This window comes from Carassius auratus, chromosome 9 (assembly GCF_003368295.1).
Source record: "Carassius auratus strain Wakin chromosome 9, ASM336829v1, whole genome shotgun sequence".
Classification (NCBI taxonomy): domain Eukaryota; kingdom Metazoa; phylum Chordata; class Actinopteri; order Cypriniformes; family Cyprinidae; genus Carassius; species Carassius auratus.
Window position 1 is genome coordinate 33663294 of NC_039251.1, and position 19894 is coordinate 33683187.

General features: G+C 38.0%; 1 protein-coding gene across 2 annotated transcripts; it reads left to right on the top strand.

Annotated features, from left to right (window-relative positions):
• Nucleotides 1-3769: 3769 nt before the first annotated feature.
• On the top strand, nucleotides 3770-19494 carry LOC113109108 (WAS/WASL-interacting protein family member 1-like). 2 transcript variants are annotated; one of them, XM_026272661.1, is made up of 8 exons: nucleotides 3770-4005; nucleotides 13654-13738; nucleotides 14639-14768; nucleotides 15988-16122; nucleotides 17012-17662; nucleotides 18274-18462; nucleotides 18940-19044; nucleotides 19232-19494. In XM_026272661.1, the coding sequence occupies exons 2-8, from the start codon at nucleotides 13685-13687 to the stop codon at nucleotides 19276-19278; spliced, it is 1311 nt and encodes a 436-aa protein (XP_026128446.1). In that variant the 5' UTR covers nucleotides 3770-4005; nucleotides 13654-13684; the 3' UTR covers nucleotides 19279-19494. The 2 variants fall into 2 exon arrangements, with proteins under 2 accessions (XP_026128446.1, XP_026128445.1); XM_026272660.1 differs by having other exon boundaries at nucleotides 3775-4005; nucleotides 17009-17662.
• The last annotated feature ends 400 nt before the right edge of the window (nucleotides 19495-19894 follow it).

Consider the following 19894-nt stretch of genomic DNA (forward strand, 5'->3'; position numbering starts at 1 on the left):
AAAAAACGTGCAAAATAGTTCATATTCTGATTTAATAATTATTATTTATTAATAGTATTACTATTAGTTAATATTTTGATCAATTCAATAATATAATATAATATAATATATATATATATATATATATATATATATATATATGTGTGTGTGTGTGTGTGTGTGTGTGTGTGTGTGTGTGTGTGTGTGTGTGTGTGTGCATGTGTGCATGTATAACTTTTATATTTAATTATTATTATTACTACTAATAGTATTAATAATAGTCCATTTTAAATGTAGTTTTTAATTTTAGATCATTTTGAGGGTATTTAAATCCATAATAGTAAGCCATGAACACACAAAAGTGTCATAAAAACCTAACTTTCTGAGAACTACTCATTAACATTTAGCATCTAAACCAGTATTTCCTGGTGTGCAGAGGTGAGTAGTAGCCCTAAACATGTGTATATATAATGTTCCTAGTGCTCCGTGTTGACAGGCAGGCTTTCTAATGCATGTCTTTGTTGACAGAAGAACAAACAAACAATAATGAAAAATATCCGATTACTGTCCAGTGCCCAGAGAGAAAGCTCTAATCCAGCCTGAGGACACGAGAGGACGCGGGGGATGAGTTCACGCTCCCAGAAAGGGCTGCCAGGTGTTCAGCACGGTCCCCATGTTTAGAGTCAGCTTTTACAAGCCTGGTAATCAAATGTAAAAAGCACATTAAGAAAAGGCCAGGCTGTCCGCCCCTGCTGGGACGCAGGGCTCTGTCGGTGCGCTTCAGAAAGCTCTGTGTTTGACTCCTCTGAATGGGCTTCTTCTCTGGGTCAAGGTCGAATGGTTTTAGTATTTGCAGGGGACCCGTGTGGGGGTGCTGAAGGGCGGGTGGAGTACTGATCTCTCTTAATTCAGAGGTTGCTGAATGTGACACTCTGGGTCCAAGTAAGATGAATGAAGCATGGTGTTGAGCGTGTCCTGTGAAGGGGAGGAACGGGTTACGCTCACCCCATCAGCAGCTCAGCAGGATGGGGGAGGATTTCAGACGCCACAGGGGCGGGGGTGGTTCTTTTCTTGTAGAGATTTGGGGTTTGGCAGGTAAAAAGCAATAGCTGTTAGTCAGTAGTGGAGGGCTGTGCATTTACTGGGATCCTCAGCCGGTGATATTGTGGTTTTGGGAGGCGTGTGAGCGAGGGGTTGGGGGAGGTGGTGTTGAATCTGTCGGAGGCGGCTGGCGGTGAAATGGATGTTAGACGCTGTTATCTGGAAAACGAAAATCTAAATCAATCCAGTCAATCACCTTTGTGAGGTAATGGAATAGGACACACAATTTTCAGCCCTGTTTGTGTCAATGCATTTACATGCCAAACACACCCATTCAAATAAACATATTCACACACAAGAGCCCTTTTCAAAACCCTTGTGAAAAGTGCTGTAGTGCAACTTTGGTTTGTCTAATGCATCACTAATATCACATCATGAATAAGAGTGATGTTGTTCCAAATATCTCAAACCTATGTAGGTCTGATACAGTTAATATTTTAGATATGATACTGTCAGTTAATCTGCTTTGTCTCAGTTAAATAAAATATCTCCAAACGATGCCACAGCAGATCGAACCATTGCATATCTCTGTAAAACACAGTAGTGATGAAATGAGTCAGGTGAACAGATCAGTGAAGGAAATCATTCAATGACTCACTTTTTTCCATTCATAAATAGGCCATCAGTTTTAAACAAATTGGTTGAGTGAATAATTCAATGACTCACAAATATTGTGATTTGTTTCATTCCTAACTTGATCAGTGTTTGAATGAATTGGTTGAGTAAATGATTCAGTTACTGACTCATTAAGATGAAATCAAGCACTTTCCTACTACATAGAAGACCATAAATAGCATATGAAATCCTATGTCTGAAGTATTCATAAAACAGTACCCAGATGACTTACTGCTCCTGGGGAGATTCTGAAGTGTGCATCAAGTGGATATGTCACTGTCTCATGTTGCCACAGGAGAGGATTTGTGAATGGCAGTGAAGCAATACAACTTACACTGGTAGGTCACATAACAAACAATAACGCTAATACTGCACACATTCACGCGTCATATTTTTAAAGGTTGTGCACTAATTACTTATGCAAACTAAGTTCCTATTTAGAGAGCTTGCAATTTTATTCACAGCCATAATCACTAGTTTCATTAATACATAGGTAAGCAGTTTTGAATGAATCAGTTGAGTGAATGATTCAATGACTTACACTCAAAGACAGCCGTTTATCACCACCTTCTGGTGTATTGGTGTAACCTGCAGAAAGACACCAAAAAGAAAAATCTCTAATGCACAAATTTCCAGTCTGAATGAAATGCACAAACATAAACATTGTCAGAAAGTGATGCAGGGATTCAATACTTGACACGATGTTCAACAACAAAAGGCACAGGCTGCATCCACAGAGCACTGCTCTCAGATCAGCCACTAGAGGAATGACAAAGAATGAGGAAAAAAGGGGACAAGTTAACCTTTCTGCCTCTTTTATCTCCTGTGAAGGAAAGATGAAATCTAAGACATTTTTGTCAAATGATGGTACAAACTTACTGCAGTATCTTTGAAATCATTTAATTTGCTTTGCTTGGGTAAAATACACAACATAGTCATTACAGTATGTACAAAAATTAAATCTTTTATAATTTTGATATGCTTTCATTTACATCATGCCAAATTAGAAAGGTTTGTGTGTAAATCTGATGCTGCAAATGTGTGAAAGCAATATGCTCTCTACACATAAAACAAATCCTTCTAATTCAGCTGCTATGGTTTATTATGGTGATACTATCATAGCACTTCCCTACCACCAGAGGTCGCGTTCCTCAAACTGTGCTCTCATCTGAGCAAAGTTTTCTAGCAGTTACAGGCCAAAACAAATGCTATACATCAGACTTTATGGGTTAAAGTATTTGTATAATGGTTAACCATTGCATAAATGTTTAGGGCTCAAATTACATTACTGAAATATTATATAGTAGTTTGGCAAGACATGAACCCACAAGAATTCAGAGACTGAAACCACACTTATAAAAATATCAAACATACTAAATTTGGTATTTGTGGATCATGTGAAACTGAAGACTGGAGTAATGATGCGGAAAATCCAGCGTTGCGTAACAGAAATAAATTACAGTTTAAAATATCCTACAACTGAATAGAGATATTATAATAATATTTCATAAGTTTTACAGTGTTTTTGACCTTTTAATGAAAACTTACAAAAATCTTACAGACACAAACCTTATAACGGCAGTGTGATTCTTTACACCAGTGGTTTCACTGTGTGAACTATGCAATAACTGAAATAGCATGAAACAAATATTATAGCATGCTAGGCAATCAAACTTGACACCTGCTGATCAAAAGTCACTGAGCAAAAATGACTAAGAAAAGTGAAGTTAGTTCTGAGAAATGCTTTGATACTTAGTAACCCAATGATATTCAGGTATTTTAAGTGTCCAAATATTTGTATTTGTATTGTATTTCTCTTTTTCAGTCATAAACCTTTCTCTGATTTCCTTTCACAGAAACATGCTTGCTTTGTTTACTAGATTAATTCATGTTTCGTGGACCAGTGATGACTCCAGCAGTATTAAATCCACCGATTCAGAATATATGTGCAATAAAAAGTTCACAGAGGAGCGATTTGAATAACAAGCTCAGTGTGAGCAGCAGGCGAGACCAGCTTCAGCTCTATTTTCTCCAAATTAGTCATTTAGTTCCTGTTTCTGTTAATGTTCTCATAGTTGGAGCTCAGAAGAGCCCTGGCTTGGCTAATCTCACTCTTTCAAAGACACTCTGTGAGGAAATGCATGTGGTCACAATCGTTTGCATGCTGCGATCATCAGCTCGTTCTGTTGCATGAACAGCTCTTCGGAGCACGACTGTAGACTCTGATTGGTCTGTGGAGTCACAGAGAGGAAGTGCAGCGCAACTTTCTCCAAAACCTTGGATCTGGTGGCACCAAATGATCTGACATAGGTGAGTCTTTCTTTAAGTGTAGAAATGAAGGAGTAGAGCTTGTGAGGGAGAGAGTGATGCAGTGTCCAGGCCATCCCTTTACTGGATGAAAGTTGGTGTTTCTTTACAAGCTGCTGCTTTTCTAACAGTGTTCAACCACAGAGGAACTCAACAGAGGAAATGTAGCTCACTCTCTCGGTTTTCACACAGCTTGAGAACAAAACTAAAATAACTGTTAACTTGCTGTTAGAATGCATTTCAGATCATATAAAATGCACTTTCAATATAAATTCTGAGCATCTTTGGAAGTAATATGTGTAATAACTGTTATTTTTTGAGCTCGAAAACATTTAGAACAGGATACACATGAATTTGAAATCAAATATGTAAAATGAAAGTAAAATAATGTCTCTTTAAATTAATCTAAAATGTATATCGTAGCACACGTGTCTTAACACAAAATCTTTTGGATGTTAGTCACACAAACACACACACGCATGCATGCACACACACACACACACACACACACACACACATACACACACATATATATATATATATATATAAATATATTTTATATATATATATATATATATATATATATATATATAAAGCAAGGATGCACAGAGTAAGGTTCAACGTGACAGTAAAGACTTATATATAAATCCATTTCAATGTTGTTCTTGGTATCATGTTTTCAAAAAAACATATTAATCAGGGTTGTTTTCAATTACTAAAACATGAATTAATTTATTGCACAAATGTTTTTTACACAACATTTGACTAAGTTATAAAACATTTAATATTATCAATCTACTTAAATTAGTGCAGTATATTAGTTTATGAGCATTCATGTTCACATTTTTAAAACAATCTTTTTAAAAATTTTAATATTATCAAATCTTACCTAAAATCTTTAAAAGTTTTATAATTGTCTTCACTGAGAGCCAGAATGATTTACTGAAGTTGTTCTCTCATTCTCTTATACTTCCTGTTAACCTGGTCACTGAAAACTAGGGCTGTTCGCGACTAAGGTTTTTTCTGGTTGACTTGTAGTTGTTCATTTGAAGCATTAGTTGACTAATCAATTAATTAAATCCTTGTAATGAGCCTTAAATTGCCTTCATAGCCTATAAGTGCTCAAGCACACGCACAAAGCTTGCCACGGCGCACTGCAGAAGCTAATGGTTATGAATGTGTCATTGAAAAACAGCAAAGATGCTGCATTAACATTTTGTATTGATGCATTGATAGCCCTACACTATAGTGCTTTTTGTGTTTTCAGCTTAAGAGTTGAAGTCGTCACATTTGTGATGTACCTGTATGCATGTTTCATACGTATTACATAATCTGAGAATATTTGTTTTCTATTTTAAGTTGGTTCATTTGAAAGTAGACATTTTACTCTCTATAGATATATTTTAGCGTCTTTAAGGCTTGTGAAGGTTTACAGGGTAATCTGAGTTTTGCGCTCAAGTTTACAGACCGTCACGTCCAAAAACGCATCCTGTTTGCTATCAATATTTTACAAAAGCACAATGTTTTGTTGTTATTGTGAGTGCACACAAATGAATATAGACTCTTTACGGATTTGAAAGATGTATTACTTTTATCTGAATGACCATAAATGGAGTATATTAAGAGATATATTCAGTGATATATTAAGGTATATTATATTAAGTGAGCGCACTGGTGCCTCCATCTGTCCTGTAGCGAGCTATTGTTCAGCTCCACACTCCGTACAGACACTGAATAGCGCACCTTTCTTTCTCTAGAAGATTATTTCTCTAGAAGACAATAGATTGAGCAGTCATGTGAAGTTGCTAATACTTACATATTTCAGCTGATTAACCATATTTGAGAGGTCAATGAATGATAGGTGAACGTTTGGATGTCCTGCCTGATGTACTGTTTTACCACAAAGACCAGCCGTTAATGATCTGTCCTTCACAGACTGCGTGACTTCATCTGTGATTTTTTTTTTTTCTGCGACTAAGCGGAAAAAACATTTTGGTTGACCAAGCCTTTTCTTGTCGACTAACGGTAAGTTGAGAGGGGAGCACTACTGAAAACTGCTGTCCTCATTCCCACTTTTACTCTTTGGTGACTTCAACATTCATCTAGACAAGCCTTATGCTACAGATTTCCATTCACTGCACTTCTAGCTTCATTTGATCTCAAACACCTTACCACTAGAAATCAGGCAACCACCTTGACATAATTTACACATGCAGTTTACTGCAGATAACATTTTGGTCAAACCCCTACATATCTCTGACCATTTCTTCATTACATTTACAATACATCTTTATACCTGTGTGTCTCCAACCAATCTACCGGTTACTTTTAGACGAAACCTACGCTCTCTTTCACCATCTTTCCTCTGTAGCATTTCTGTCTCCTCTCTCAGGCAGAAGTATAACAACTCACACCATCTATCACCTCACACCTTCTCCTAGCAATCTCTCCTACACTCTTACCAGCACTCACACATCATCATCATCATCACATCTCTCCTCACAGGCTCGGGTAACCCCACTGCTCAAAAAAAAACTACATTAAACACTTCACTTATAAATATCTACTACCACTTCGCTGGTTTGAATCCAGTCTCACCGGTAGATCTTTCAGGGTTGCCTGGGGAGGGGAGGTATCCAAAGCACATCAACTGGTGACTGGGGTTCCTCAGGGCTCAGTTCTAGGACCGCTCCTCTTCTCCATATACACTACATCAGTGGGACCCATCATAGCCTGACACTGAATAGCGCACCTTTCTTTCTCTAGAAGATTATTTCTCTAGAAGACATTAGATTGAGCAGCCATGTGAAGTTGCTAGTAATACTTAAATATTTCAGATGATTAACCATATTTGGGAGGTCAATGAATGATAGGCGAGCGTTTGGATGTCCTGTCTGATATACTGTATTACCACAAAGACCAGCCGTTAATGATCTGTCCTTCACAGACTGCGTGACTTCATCTGTGATTTTTGTTATTCTCCGACTAAGTGAAAAAAAATATTTTGGTTGACCAAGCCTTTTCTTGTCGACTAACGGTAAGTTGAGAGGGGAGCACTACTGAAAACTGCTGTCCTCATTCCCACTTTTACTCTTTGGTGACTTCAACGTTCATCTGGACAAGCCTTATGCTACAGATTTCCATTCACTGCACTTCTAGCTTCATTTGATCTCAAACACCTTACCACTACAAATCAGACAACCACCTTGACATAATTTACACATAGTGTTGTATTGCAGATAACATTTTGGTCAAACCCCTACATATCTCTGACCATTTCTTCATTACATTTACAATACATCTTTATACCTGTGTGCCTCCAACCCATCTACAGGTTACTTTTAGACTAAACCTACGCTCTCTTTCACCATCTTTCCTCTGTAGTATTTCTGTCTCCTCTCTCAGGCAGAAGTATAAAAACTCACACCATCTATCACCTCACACCTTCTCCTAGCAATCTCTCCTACACTCTTACCAGCACTCAAACATCATCATCATCATCACATCTCTCCTCACAGGCTCGGGTAACCCCACTGCTCAAAAAAAAAACTACATTAAACACGTCACTTATAAATATCTACTACCACTTCGCTGGTTTGAATCCAGTCTCACCGGTAGATCTTTCAGGGTTGCCTGGGGAGGGGAGGTATCCAAAGCACATCAACTGGTCACTGGGGTTCCTCAGGGCTCAGTTCTAGGACCGCTCCTCTTCTCCATATACACTACATCAGTGGGACCCATCATACAGGCACATGGCTTATCTTACTATTGCTATGCTGATGACACACAGCTCTAGCTCTCATTTCAACCAGATGATCCAACGATAGCAGAACAGATCTCAGGCTGCCTGGTGGACATCTCAGTATGGATGAATGTTTTGTTGTTATTGTGAGTGCACACAAATGAACATAGACTCTTTACAGATTTGCAAGATGTATTACTTTTATCTGAATGACCATAAATGGAGTATATTAAGAGCAAGTGAGCGCACTGGTGCCTCCATCTGTCCTGTAGTGAGCTACTGTTCAGCTCCACACTCCGTACAGACACTGAATAGCGCACCTTTCTTTCTCTAGAAGATTATTTCTCTAGAAGACATTAGATTGAGCAGCCATGTGAAGTTGCTAGTAATACTTAAATATTTCAGATGATTAACCATATTTGGGAGGTCAATGAATGATAGGCGAGCGTTTGGATGTCCTGTCTGATATACTGTATTACCACAAAGACCAGCCGTTAATGATCTGTCCTTCACAGACTGCGTGACTTCATCTGTGATTTTTGTTATTCTCCGACTAAGTGAAAAAACATTTTGGTTGACCAAGCCTTTTCTTGTCGACTAACGGTAAGTCGAGAGGGGAGCACTACTGAAAACTGCTGTCCTCATTCCCACTTTTACTCTTTGGTGACTTCAACGTTCATCTGGACAAGCCTTATGCTACAGATTTCCATTCACTGCACTTCTAGCTTCATTTGATCTCAAACACCTTACCACTACAAATCAGACAACCACCTTGACATAATTTACACATAGTGTTGAATTGCAGATAACATTTTGGTCAAACCCCTACATATCTCTGACCATTTCTTCATTACATTTACAATACATCTTTATACATGTGTGCCTCCAACCCATCTACAGGTTACTTTTAGACTAAACCTACGCTCTCTTTCACCATCTTTCCTCTGTAGCATTTCTGTCTCCTCTCTCAGGCAGAAGTATAAAAACTCACACCATCTATCACCTCACACCTTCTCCTAGCAATCTCTCCTACACTCTTACCAGCACTCACACATCATCATCATCATCACATCTCTCCTCACAGGCTCGGGTAACCCCACTGCTAAAAAAAAAACTACATTAAACACTTCACTTATAAATATCTACTACCACTTCGCTGGTTTGAATCCAGTCTCACCGGTAGATCTTTCAGGGTTGCCTGGGGAGGGGAGGTATCCAAAGCACATCAACTGGTCACTGGGGTTCCTCAGGGCTCAGTTCTAGGACCGCTCCTCTTCTCCATATACACTACATCAGTGGGACCCATCATACAGGCACATGGCTTATCTTACTATTGCTATGCTGATGACACACAGCTCTAGCTCTCATTTCAACCAGATGATCCAACGATAGCAGAACAGATCTCAGGCTGCCTGGTGGACATCTCAGTATGGATGAAAGAACATTACCTGCAGCTCAACCTGGCAGAGACTGAGCTTTTTGTCTTCCCTGCCACTTTAACTGTACAGCATAATATCACCATCCTGCTAGGTTCTTCCACAATTACCCCAACAACTTTGGTCAGAAATCTTGGTGTAATCTTTGTTGAAAAGCTGACCTTCAAAGACCACATCCAACGTCTGCTCGATCTTGCGGTTTGCATTGCACAACTTTCGAAAGATCAGGGGTCTCATTTATAAAACTCTCCGTAGATTTATTTCAGATTTTTAAACAACGCATACGCTAGAACCTGTGCAAAAATCACTTTATAAATCTCAGTCAGGGGAAGATTGTGCGAACTTGCCTCTCCACCTCATCTCCTCCCCGAAATCACCATATATGGAGCTTACAACGCCTAGTTTTACTATGCATAACTTCATCTGCATATAATTTCCATGCATATTCCCATCCACCTGACACCATCAAGGAAATATGAGATACCGAGTATAAATGGCATTTGTACCATACACAATATTTATTCCTAAAAATCATCCAGTATTCTTGTTATGTTTTAGCATAAATATATAAAAATCCAGAAAACTAAACTTTTTAAAATAGTTCTCAGATAAATATTTTAGAATAGAGTTGATCTTATTTATTTTCCACTGGCCAAAATGTATTTCAATTGTTTCATACAATTTTAATCAATTTTCATTTATGCAGTTATCCTGATAAGGTGAATGTCTTTTAGCTATTTTTATTCTATATTTATTGCAGTGTAAATATTGTCTGACTCAGCACCTCACTGACAAAATAGCCTGTTTTAAAAAGAACACATGCAAATTAACATTTTCTTCAAGTTGTATTGTTCAAATACAGTGGTATTTTTCATAATGGCACCAACACCTCTGTGCAGCTGTGGTTGTTTCACTGACCTATTAAAACCAGACGACATAGATCGTTCCACTAAATCCAGCAGTGTCTGCCACAATCTCGAAGTGCACATCATTGATAATTGTTCTCACTAAAATATTTTCTCAAAACATCTACAGTTTAGTTTAAAGATGAATTATTGTGCACCTATAGCACTCCACACTGTCATTAAAACAGCATGACACAGGAAAAGTGATCAAACGCATCCACTAAACATGCCTAAATTTGTATTTTTTTTTTACTTCTGCATAATGACTTTATGCGATTTCAGTATCTCCATTATTGAGAGTGGAATATTTAATGTAAATGTGTAATTCAAAATGAAAACATTACTTTTCTCACTCCAGGAAAAAGAGTGCATAATATGCATGGTCTAGAATGTCCGTATGTTGCGTACATAATGTACATAATACATAATTTGGGTGTAGCAACATTTATAAATGAGACCTATGCCCTTTCTAACGAAGCATGCTGCACAACGTCTTGTCCAGGCCCTTTTCATTTTTTAGGCTGGTCTACTGCAACTCTCTCTCGCTGGACTTCCATCAACCTCAACAAATGATTAAGAATTCAGCAGCACAAGTGGTCTTTAGTGTGCCCAAAAGAGCCCATGTTACACCTCTCTTTATCTCCTAGTTCAAGACATTAAAGGGGGGGTGAAATGCTCATTTTCACTCAATCTCCTGTTAATCTTGAGTACCTATATAGTGTTACTGCATCCTTCATAACTCCAAAAAGTCTTTAGTTTTATTATATTCATAAGAGAAAGATAGTCCGTACCGATTTTTCCCGGAAAAACACGACCGACTGGAGTCGTGACGTGTGGGTGGAGCTAAAGAATCACGAGCGCCAGTAGGCTTTTGCGTTGAGAGCGTTTGGAAGCTGTGATACCGTGAGGAAAAAACCAAACAAAACAAACCATGGCTAACAGTTAGATTCAGTGTATATTTATGATCCAGAATCAGATCCAGAGGCTGAAACTGAACGAGAGCAGCAGCAGCAACGACTCACTCCGAGCGGACGCACTAACAAGAAGGCAGAGATATTTGAAGCAGTTTTACTCACCGCCTGCGGTTCCAATACACGATCGTGGCCCTTTTTCGTTGGGATTGCATCATCCTTAAGAAATAAACGATACGCAAATCCGTCGTCAAACTGGGCCATGTTTGTAAAACAAGCATCTTCGAAATCCAGGGAACAAACACAAACACTTGCACAACTCCGTTGATGCTCTGTAAAAATAAACTCCATCCACTTTTTTTGGTAATCTGTGCAGGGTTGTCTTGCCCTGGCAAACAAAAATACACTTCTTTTGTGACATTTCGCGACGCTCTCGCTCTGATCACTGAATGCCTCTGCTCTTTTACTGTCTATGCTCTGCTCTCAGTGCTCTGCTATACTGGAGCGCGCGCTCTTCCGGCAGAAGTGCCCTAGGACCCATATAAGGAAATTCCGCTCCATCTAACGTCACACAGAGCCATACTCGAAAAAAACTTTCCGAAACTTGTGACAAACCGGAAGGAGTATTTTTGGAACAGAAATACTCCTTCAAACGTACAACTTAATTTTTGAAACTTTGTCCATGTTTAGCATGGGAATCCAACTCTTTAACAGTGTAAAAAACTCAGTATGCATGAAATAGCATTTCACCCCCCCCTTTAATACTTGCATATAGAACAGGCACAGGCTCAGCACCTGCCTACTTCCACTAGCTAGTACGAGTCTACATCCCCTGCAGAAGTCTGAGATCCACTAGTGAGCTACGCCTTGTGGTACCATCACAGAGAGGCTCAGAATCACTTTCCAGAACATTTTCATTCACTGTTCCTGGCTGGTGGAACGATCTTCCCACCCTTTCTGAAATGCTGATTCCATGTCAATGTTCAAGCGACTGCTGAAAGCAAATTCCTTCTCTTTCTAGCTTGTACTTGTTTGAAACAATGCCTGAAACTTGGCTTTACAAGCACTTCCTGTGACTGTTTGCCTATTTAGGAAGAAACGCTTTATGTATTCCCCAGTTGTAAGTCTCTTTGCATAAAAGCATCTGCAAAATGACTAAATGTAAAACTATAAAGAGCATCTACAGTCCCTGAAGTTACTGCAAAGTGATCATTTTGTTCTCAAAACGTGCTTTTCTATATATGTGCACCAGTTATAATAACAAGTATTGCAGGTCAGTTTGACTTCACAGAGGGTTTCCTTGACCATCTGAAGGTCACTGTATAATCTACAGAGATGAAGCAGTATGTCTATGTTTGGTCCATCCTTCTAGCTGGAGAAAGAGATATGAAACGAGTTTAATGGTGAACTGCTCTCTGTACAGCAAAGCCGTGTTTATTTCTGCTAGTTTCAGGAAGTCATTGGCTTCAGTGCGATCACTTGAGAAGCAGATAAGAACTTTAAACTATTTAGCAACTGTATTTAAGTGTGAAATAGGTCAGATTTTGGTGCATTTTACAAGCTGTTGTTTTGGCAGACTGACTTCAATTTAAGATGTTTTTAATCTAATGAAGAAGGTTTAAGTTCTGAAACTCATCGGATGTTTTTTGTTTTTGTAGCACAATGATCTCTTTTATATCAAAAGATCAGGGAATTTGGGTTTGTAAGTTCATGACCTATTTAAAGTGCACTGAGTGTGGATTGACAGGCTGTTCTGGGTGGATGATAGGGTGTTGGTAGTGAGTGTTAAATACCAGCGGTGGTTTTGGTTTGTTGTGTGGTTCTTATGTGTTTCAGTAGCAGTTCTCCTGTTAAAAGGAAATAAGTGGAACTGTGGCAGTATCTGTTTAAATCCACTTTAAATTTAAGAGACACGAGGAGCACTGCATGCAATGATTTTACTGCCTATGCAAAATATCCACAGTGATGCACATTAGATTAGATTAGATTCAACTTTATTGTCATTGCACATGTAAGGTCTAACCAGAAGTGCAATAAGCAGTAAGTACAGAATATACAAGGTCTACAAGGTATTATGGACATATTTTAAATACTATCAGCATGATATACAGATAGGTGTACTATGAACATACTATACAGATGGATTGTGTAAAAGTTTATGAATACTATAGGCAGAAACTATGAACATATAAACATCATTTACACATGAGTAATCAGGTCAGAGCTCTCACATGTTCACTTATGAATAGTCCTTATTATCAAAGTCTTTCTGCCGCTGGTGGTCTAACATCAACCTCAAGTTTTATTTTATCTTTCCTAAAAATACATTCTGAGCATGCTGCGCAATAATTGTCATTGTAGCAAATAATACATTTTTTTAATCGTCTTTATTTCTTTAACTTTACTTGTGGCACCCTACGATAGTGAACACCTGCTGTTTTGTTACTTTCATATGGTTGTATTAAACTACAGAAGGGTACGTTTGAAGAATGTATGTAAATATGTTCGTATCATGTGATATCATGTCTGTTTCTTTAGAAACAGGAACAAGCAAGATGAGGTATGTGTCTTCAGAAGATGTGCTAATGTGACTCGTCCTCCACTCCATCCTTGTTGACTGGTTGTTACTAATGTATCCTTTATCTGTGTGCTCTCAGTCTTTTAGGTTAGAAAGAAAGAAGAGGAAACATGTCTGGCCCGCCACCACCGCCCCCTCCTGGCCCTCCTCCAACCTTTTCACAGGTATAACAGCATTGTTCACATCTACATATATTGATTATTGGCTAAACTTAGTACTTAAATCTATCAAAATATTTATACCGAACCTAATAGATGTATTTTGGTAGTGATTATGTTACCAGTTCATTTGTATGAACTACAACAGTATCTTACTTGAAACAGATGATGAATCTACATTTGTTTTCAGGAAACAATCCCAGTTGTGCCTGAAAATGAAAGGACAAGGCTACTGTTAAAGATACTGTATTTTGGCACCTAAAAAGTTTACTTTTTTACTTTTACAGTTTATGCATAATTATTATGCAAGTTGAAATTCTGGTCATACTATATATGTATTTTTTTCCAAGAACATTTGAACAATTCCAAGCCATATCAATCTTAATAACTTCTATTAATTTTGTATTTAATAATTTATAAGTAATATATTATTGTTAACCAGGGCTGGAGGTGAAAAATGCCTTATGCGTAGGTATGCATAATTATTATAAATGCCTAAATCATAAAAAAAAGAGAGTGAGAGAGAGAGAAATGTTTAAGTTAAATATTATTAAAAGCCAATGAGAAATATTAAAAACTAATGCAATACAGAAACTGCAAAAATAAATCATGACCACTGCACGGCAAAATGCGAAATGCAGTTGGGACAACTATAGTATAGTATAGTATAGCATAACATAAGATATTTGTTATTTCAAACAAGAATGTGACCAGAATATCAGCATGCATGATATTTATGCACACACTGTATTTAAATCATGTGGTCAAAAATGCATGTACACCATATACATAGCGTACGCCATATTTCTAAAGGGTTTGGTATTCAAGGCACAAAACAGCTATTTTGAGTTGATGGCAGTGTGTGTTGTTGATGGAGCCTGTCTAATGTACAATGACTGTCACTAGGCAAACATAGAGAAGCCAGCCCTGAACAAATCTGAAAAGCAAGGGAGAAATGCTTTACTATCGGATATCAGCAAAGGAGCTCGGCTGAAGAAAGCTGTCACCAATGATCGGAGTGCCCCAGTGCTGGACAGTGAGTTCACCTTGTTTTCTGCAATATATTTGGTAACATATTTTATGTGTGTATATGTGTGTGTGTGTCTGCATGTATCCTTTATTTTTTAAAGAGTGTAGAGCCAAAGACATTTATGACCTGTGTTGGCAAAATGAGTCACAATAACCAACTTTTCAAAAATGAGTTGTTTTTTATTTGACTGAGCATCACTCATCTGAAGTCGATAGAGTCTGCAAAGTCCATTTGGAGAAAATCCAGTAAAGGTTTTCTGAAGGTTCCAAAGCAAAACCATTTAGCAACATTACATCTGTAACAAGGAGTCAGAGGCGTTCGGATCCATGTGCAGAATTTTATTAAGAGAATGGTCATACAGGCAGAAATCAGGAACGGTGTCAGGTGTGTTAGGGATATCCAGAATCATTAACGGTAACAAATGGATGTCGGGGCAGGCAGCAGAGAATCAGAGTCGGTAACACAATCCAAGATCAGACACGAGAAAAACAAACACAAGGGAAAATGCTCGGAAATGCTAGACAGGCTAAACAAGACTTTGCAGTGAGTGAGAGTGATGGTTTTGCTTTTATGTGTGTGTGTGTAAATGAGGTGCAGGTGTGGCAAGGTAATTGACTGATGAATGAGGTGCAGGTGTGGCAAGGTGATTGTGATGCAGTGACTCATGGGGAATGTAGTTCGGGTGTGGTGCAACAGTATGAGAGGTGCTAGTGTCCAAGTGACATCTGGTGGTTGATGGGTGAAATTGTCCTGAGTGGTGTGCCCTCTACTGAAGTTCATGGGCACTCCATCTAATGATCGTGACAACATCTTTTCCTCCAGCTCAAATAATAACTATATTAGTCTAATAATATTAATAATAATAATAATAATAATAATAATAATAATAATAATAATAATAATAATAATAATAATATAGCTTATTTATTTTATCTTTGTTATTGTGAATAAGAACATATGCCGAAAACATATGCTCCTCAGAAACATGTACAAATAAAGATAATTTTAGATGTTTAATTACTATTTGGAGCATTACGATTGCTTGACGAGAGCTTAATGAACTCATCTTTGTAAAATCCTCAAATTTTATTTAAAAATGTACTTTTTAGCGTGTAGCTTAACATTAGCTTGTGCGCATTTCAACTCTTTTTCCAGCACGGGTCACATGTGAAAGATTCATTCTCGTGATTATAATATCTAATGATAATGTATTTATTTAATGCAGAGCCCAAAGGAGGCGGAGGCGGAGGAGGAGGAGGAGGAGGAGGAGGTGGAGGAGGAGGAGGAGGAGCTCCAGGTGGACTAGGTGGGCTGTTTCAGGGAGGAATGCCAAGACTGAGATCATCAGGAGGCAATACCGGTAATCATCTAAAATTAATCATATTTAGGATTATTTAATATTGTACAAACCTTACACAGAAGTGGTGAAAATAAGACTTATTAAATACATAAATATATTTTTTATAAATATTACATACAATAAATATTACAACAACAACTACTACTACCACTACTACTAATAATAATTAAATTCATAATTTAATCATATTATTTTGACATTTTGGAAAAGAAATGTAAATCAAACAATAATACAAACTTGCATACTTACAAAATACTTATACTATTCTACACTAATTTATTTGATAATAATTAGAATTGTATTTGTAATTGAATCATATGATATTATACTATGCTATACTATGCTATGCTATGCTATAGTATACTTTGCTATGTTATGTTGTTCTATTCTATGCAATGCTGTACTATTCTATACAGTACTATTCTATGCTATATTATATTATACTGTACTATGCTATGCTATGCTATTCTATCATATATTATACTATACTACACTATACTATACTCTACTACACTTATATAATGTAATAATAATTATCATTTACAATTTTCAACCTTTTTTGCATTGTGACAAAAATTTAAATCGAAATGTTTACTATACTATACTACACTATACTATACTATACTATTCAAATTTTATATCAAAATGTTACTACACTATTATTATATACTTGTAAGGACAATTCTAATCCTATTTTTTATTTAAACAAAAAAAAGGATACTATACTATATACTACACTGTAATATATTATACTATACTACTAGGATACTATACACATATAATAACCCTAATCATAATTTATTCATTGTTTGAATTGTGACAAAAACTGAAATGTGCTATAATTAGAACTTTTCTTCATGTTCTTTGTTTTATGATGATACTAAAGCAGCAAGACCACCGATGCCTCCTACAGCGGGGAGATTCCCAGCACCCAGCAGCCCAGCCGGAAACAGACCCCCGCTCCCAACCGCTGGACGACCCTCTCCTGGGAGGGCCGGACCCCTACCCCCCTCGGTTCGCTCGCCCAGCTCTCCCAGCGGCCCACCGCCTCTACCAGGAGGGCGACCATCAAGTTCCTCCCCTTCTGTTCCAGCCCCCAGCCAGCCGGGCAGACGTCCAAGCCTTCCTCCACCGAGGGATCCCCAGCCTTCCTTCCCTCCACCCCCAATGCCCACAAGCGCCCGGCCGCCACCAGCCACGATCCCAAGCAGGCCCTCGGATGACTTCCCTCCCCCTCCACCACCCACCGGAGGAAGCAGAGCATCATTTTCTAGAGATGGGCCACTACCACCACCGCCGCCATCAACTGAGAGTAAACCCCTGAGTTCTCAGAGGCCTATGGGTAATCCGCCTCCATCCTTACCTCCAGGAAGAGGAGGGGTCCCACCCATCCCACCATCCCCACGGGACGAGCCCAGCACAAGAGGCTCTCCTAGAAACAGTCTTCCTCCTCCACCACCCCCTGGACGCTCCAGCCCTCTGCCACCTCCACCCAACGAGAGGCCGCCTCCACCGGGACGAGGCCCATCCACACGCTCAGGTATGAGCAGGGTCACTCCTGTTTTGCTGTGTATTTTTTACTGTAACATTATTAAGTATTTTTTTATTTTATTTTTTTATAGAGCAGCTTTACAGAAAATGCTGTGAATGCTTACTATATATATATATATATATATATATATATATATATATATATATATATATATATATATATATATATATAAACAATCAAGCAGTTGATACTTGCTATGTAGTATACTATGCATACTTTATATCCAATATATATAAAGAGCAGTGTGATAATAAAGTTTACATTTGCAACATTATTTGAAATTCAACTAGTGTGACTAACTAATATGATGTTAAACTTTGAATATTTGGTGCTAATAGCGTATTTATAAAACATGCATTGCAATTCAAAAGTTTGAGGTGGTTAAGATATATATTCATAAGTTTCTCATGCTCATCAAGGTTGCTTCATATTTTTTTCGGAAACCATTAAACTTTTTTTTCGTGATTCAGAATGGAAATTTCAAAAGAACAGCATTTATTTTAAACAGAAATCTTAAAAGTTATGCATGTGTTGTCTTTACTGAGAGGAATCGTTCTATATTGTGGACTCATCATTTTGTGGCTGCTGCTCTCCTTCAGGTCCTCTACCACCTCCACCCGCTGGAGGAGGAGGAGGCAGAGGAGTGTCTCCCCCCTTACCTCCTCCTAATCGTCCCGGTGGATCCGGCAGACCCCCTCTACCCCCAGACCCTCCCAGGGTGCCCAGCTTCCCTCCTCCACCCCCCGACACCATCAATGGCTACCAGAGTCCTCCAGCACCTGCCACAGGTATGCTATTCGGGGATAAGAGAAAGTATTAAAGAAAAAATTAAAACATACTATTTGGCAGTTTAACAAATTTTAGCTCAAAGGAATAATTCACCCAACGTTTACCCACCCTCAAGTGTTTTCCAAACTTGTATGACTTTCTTCTGTGAAATTTTTATAAAAAAAGGTGATTCTTTGAAAAATGTTGGTTGGTAATCAAACAGTTCTGGTTCCCATTGAAATTAATTGTATGGACAGACAGACAAACTGAAACAGTTTGACCATCAGAACATCTTCTTCTGTACTGCGCAGAAGAAAGAAAGAAAGTAAGAGTTGCTATGATGAGAGGTTGAGTAAATGATGAACGAATATAAGACACAGCATGATGTCGATAGAAATATTGACTTAATGAAACTGCTATTGAAAAACTGAGTGCTTATGTAATTGTTATTGATTCACTACTTGGCTGCACATATTCTCTTGTATTTTTTCCTTTAGATGAGTGGGGGATGAGGTTTTCCTTCCATCCTCCATCTGAATTTCCTCCACCGGAGCCGTTCGTGTCCTTCCCCAAGACGTACCCCAGCAAATCTGGAGGCAAAGGTGAGCACCGCTGCATGTTGAGCAGAATTGTAATAAGAATTGTTTAAAAGTTATTCTTCAGCGTGTGTTGTGCTGTCTTTTCCTTCTGCTTTTACATAAGACATTGTATTTTAATGCTATATTTAAGTGTTTTAATGTTGTAATAATCCATTTGATCATTTGATATCTATTTGTATTTGTTTTTTAGGAACGAGAGACAGAGGAGCGCCACCCTTGCCTCCACTTCCCAGATAAAATGCTTAGACATTATTTCGTGTGAGCTGGATTTTCATCTGCTGAATGAGACTCGGGAACTCATTTGTGAAAATATGAATGTTTCTAGCTTTTCAGTTACATTTTTTAAATCACTTTCTCATGCATGTTAATTCCTTTGGGGGTCATTTTATATCATGGTACATATGTATTTCCAGATACGGCGATTAAAGTGCATTCTGTCATCATCTGAGAAAGTTTGTTTTAATCATTATAGCATCGTGTTATTCTGCACATTTCACTAATTACAAAAATATCCCATCCCGTAAATTATATTTCGATTTATTAATGTCACAGACACATGTAGGTATATAAATGTTAATTCATGCAATTAGCAGAGACTTTTATTCAAAGCTACATACATTCACTTGCATTCAAGCCATACATCATGTGTGTTCCCTGGAAATCAATCCCATGACCATGACCTTTTGCTGCTGCTAACACAGTGCTGTACCACTGAGCCACAGGAACTTCAACAGAAATGTACAAATTAAATAAACATTTCGATATAGAGCAACAAAGAGTTTTTTTTTCAAATACCTGAAGCTCTACTTTTTCACAAACATCACAAATATAAAAGAAGGGTGTAATTGTTTAC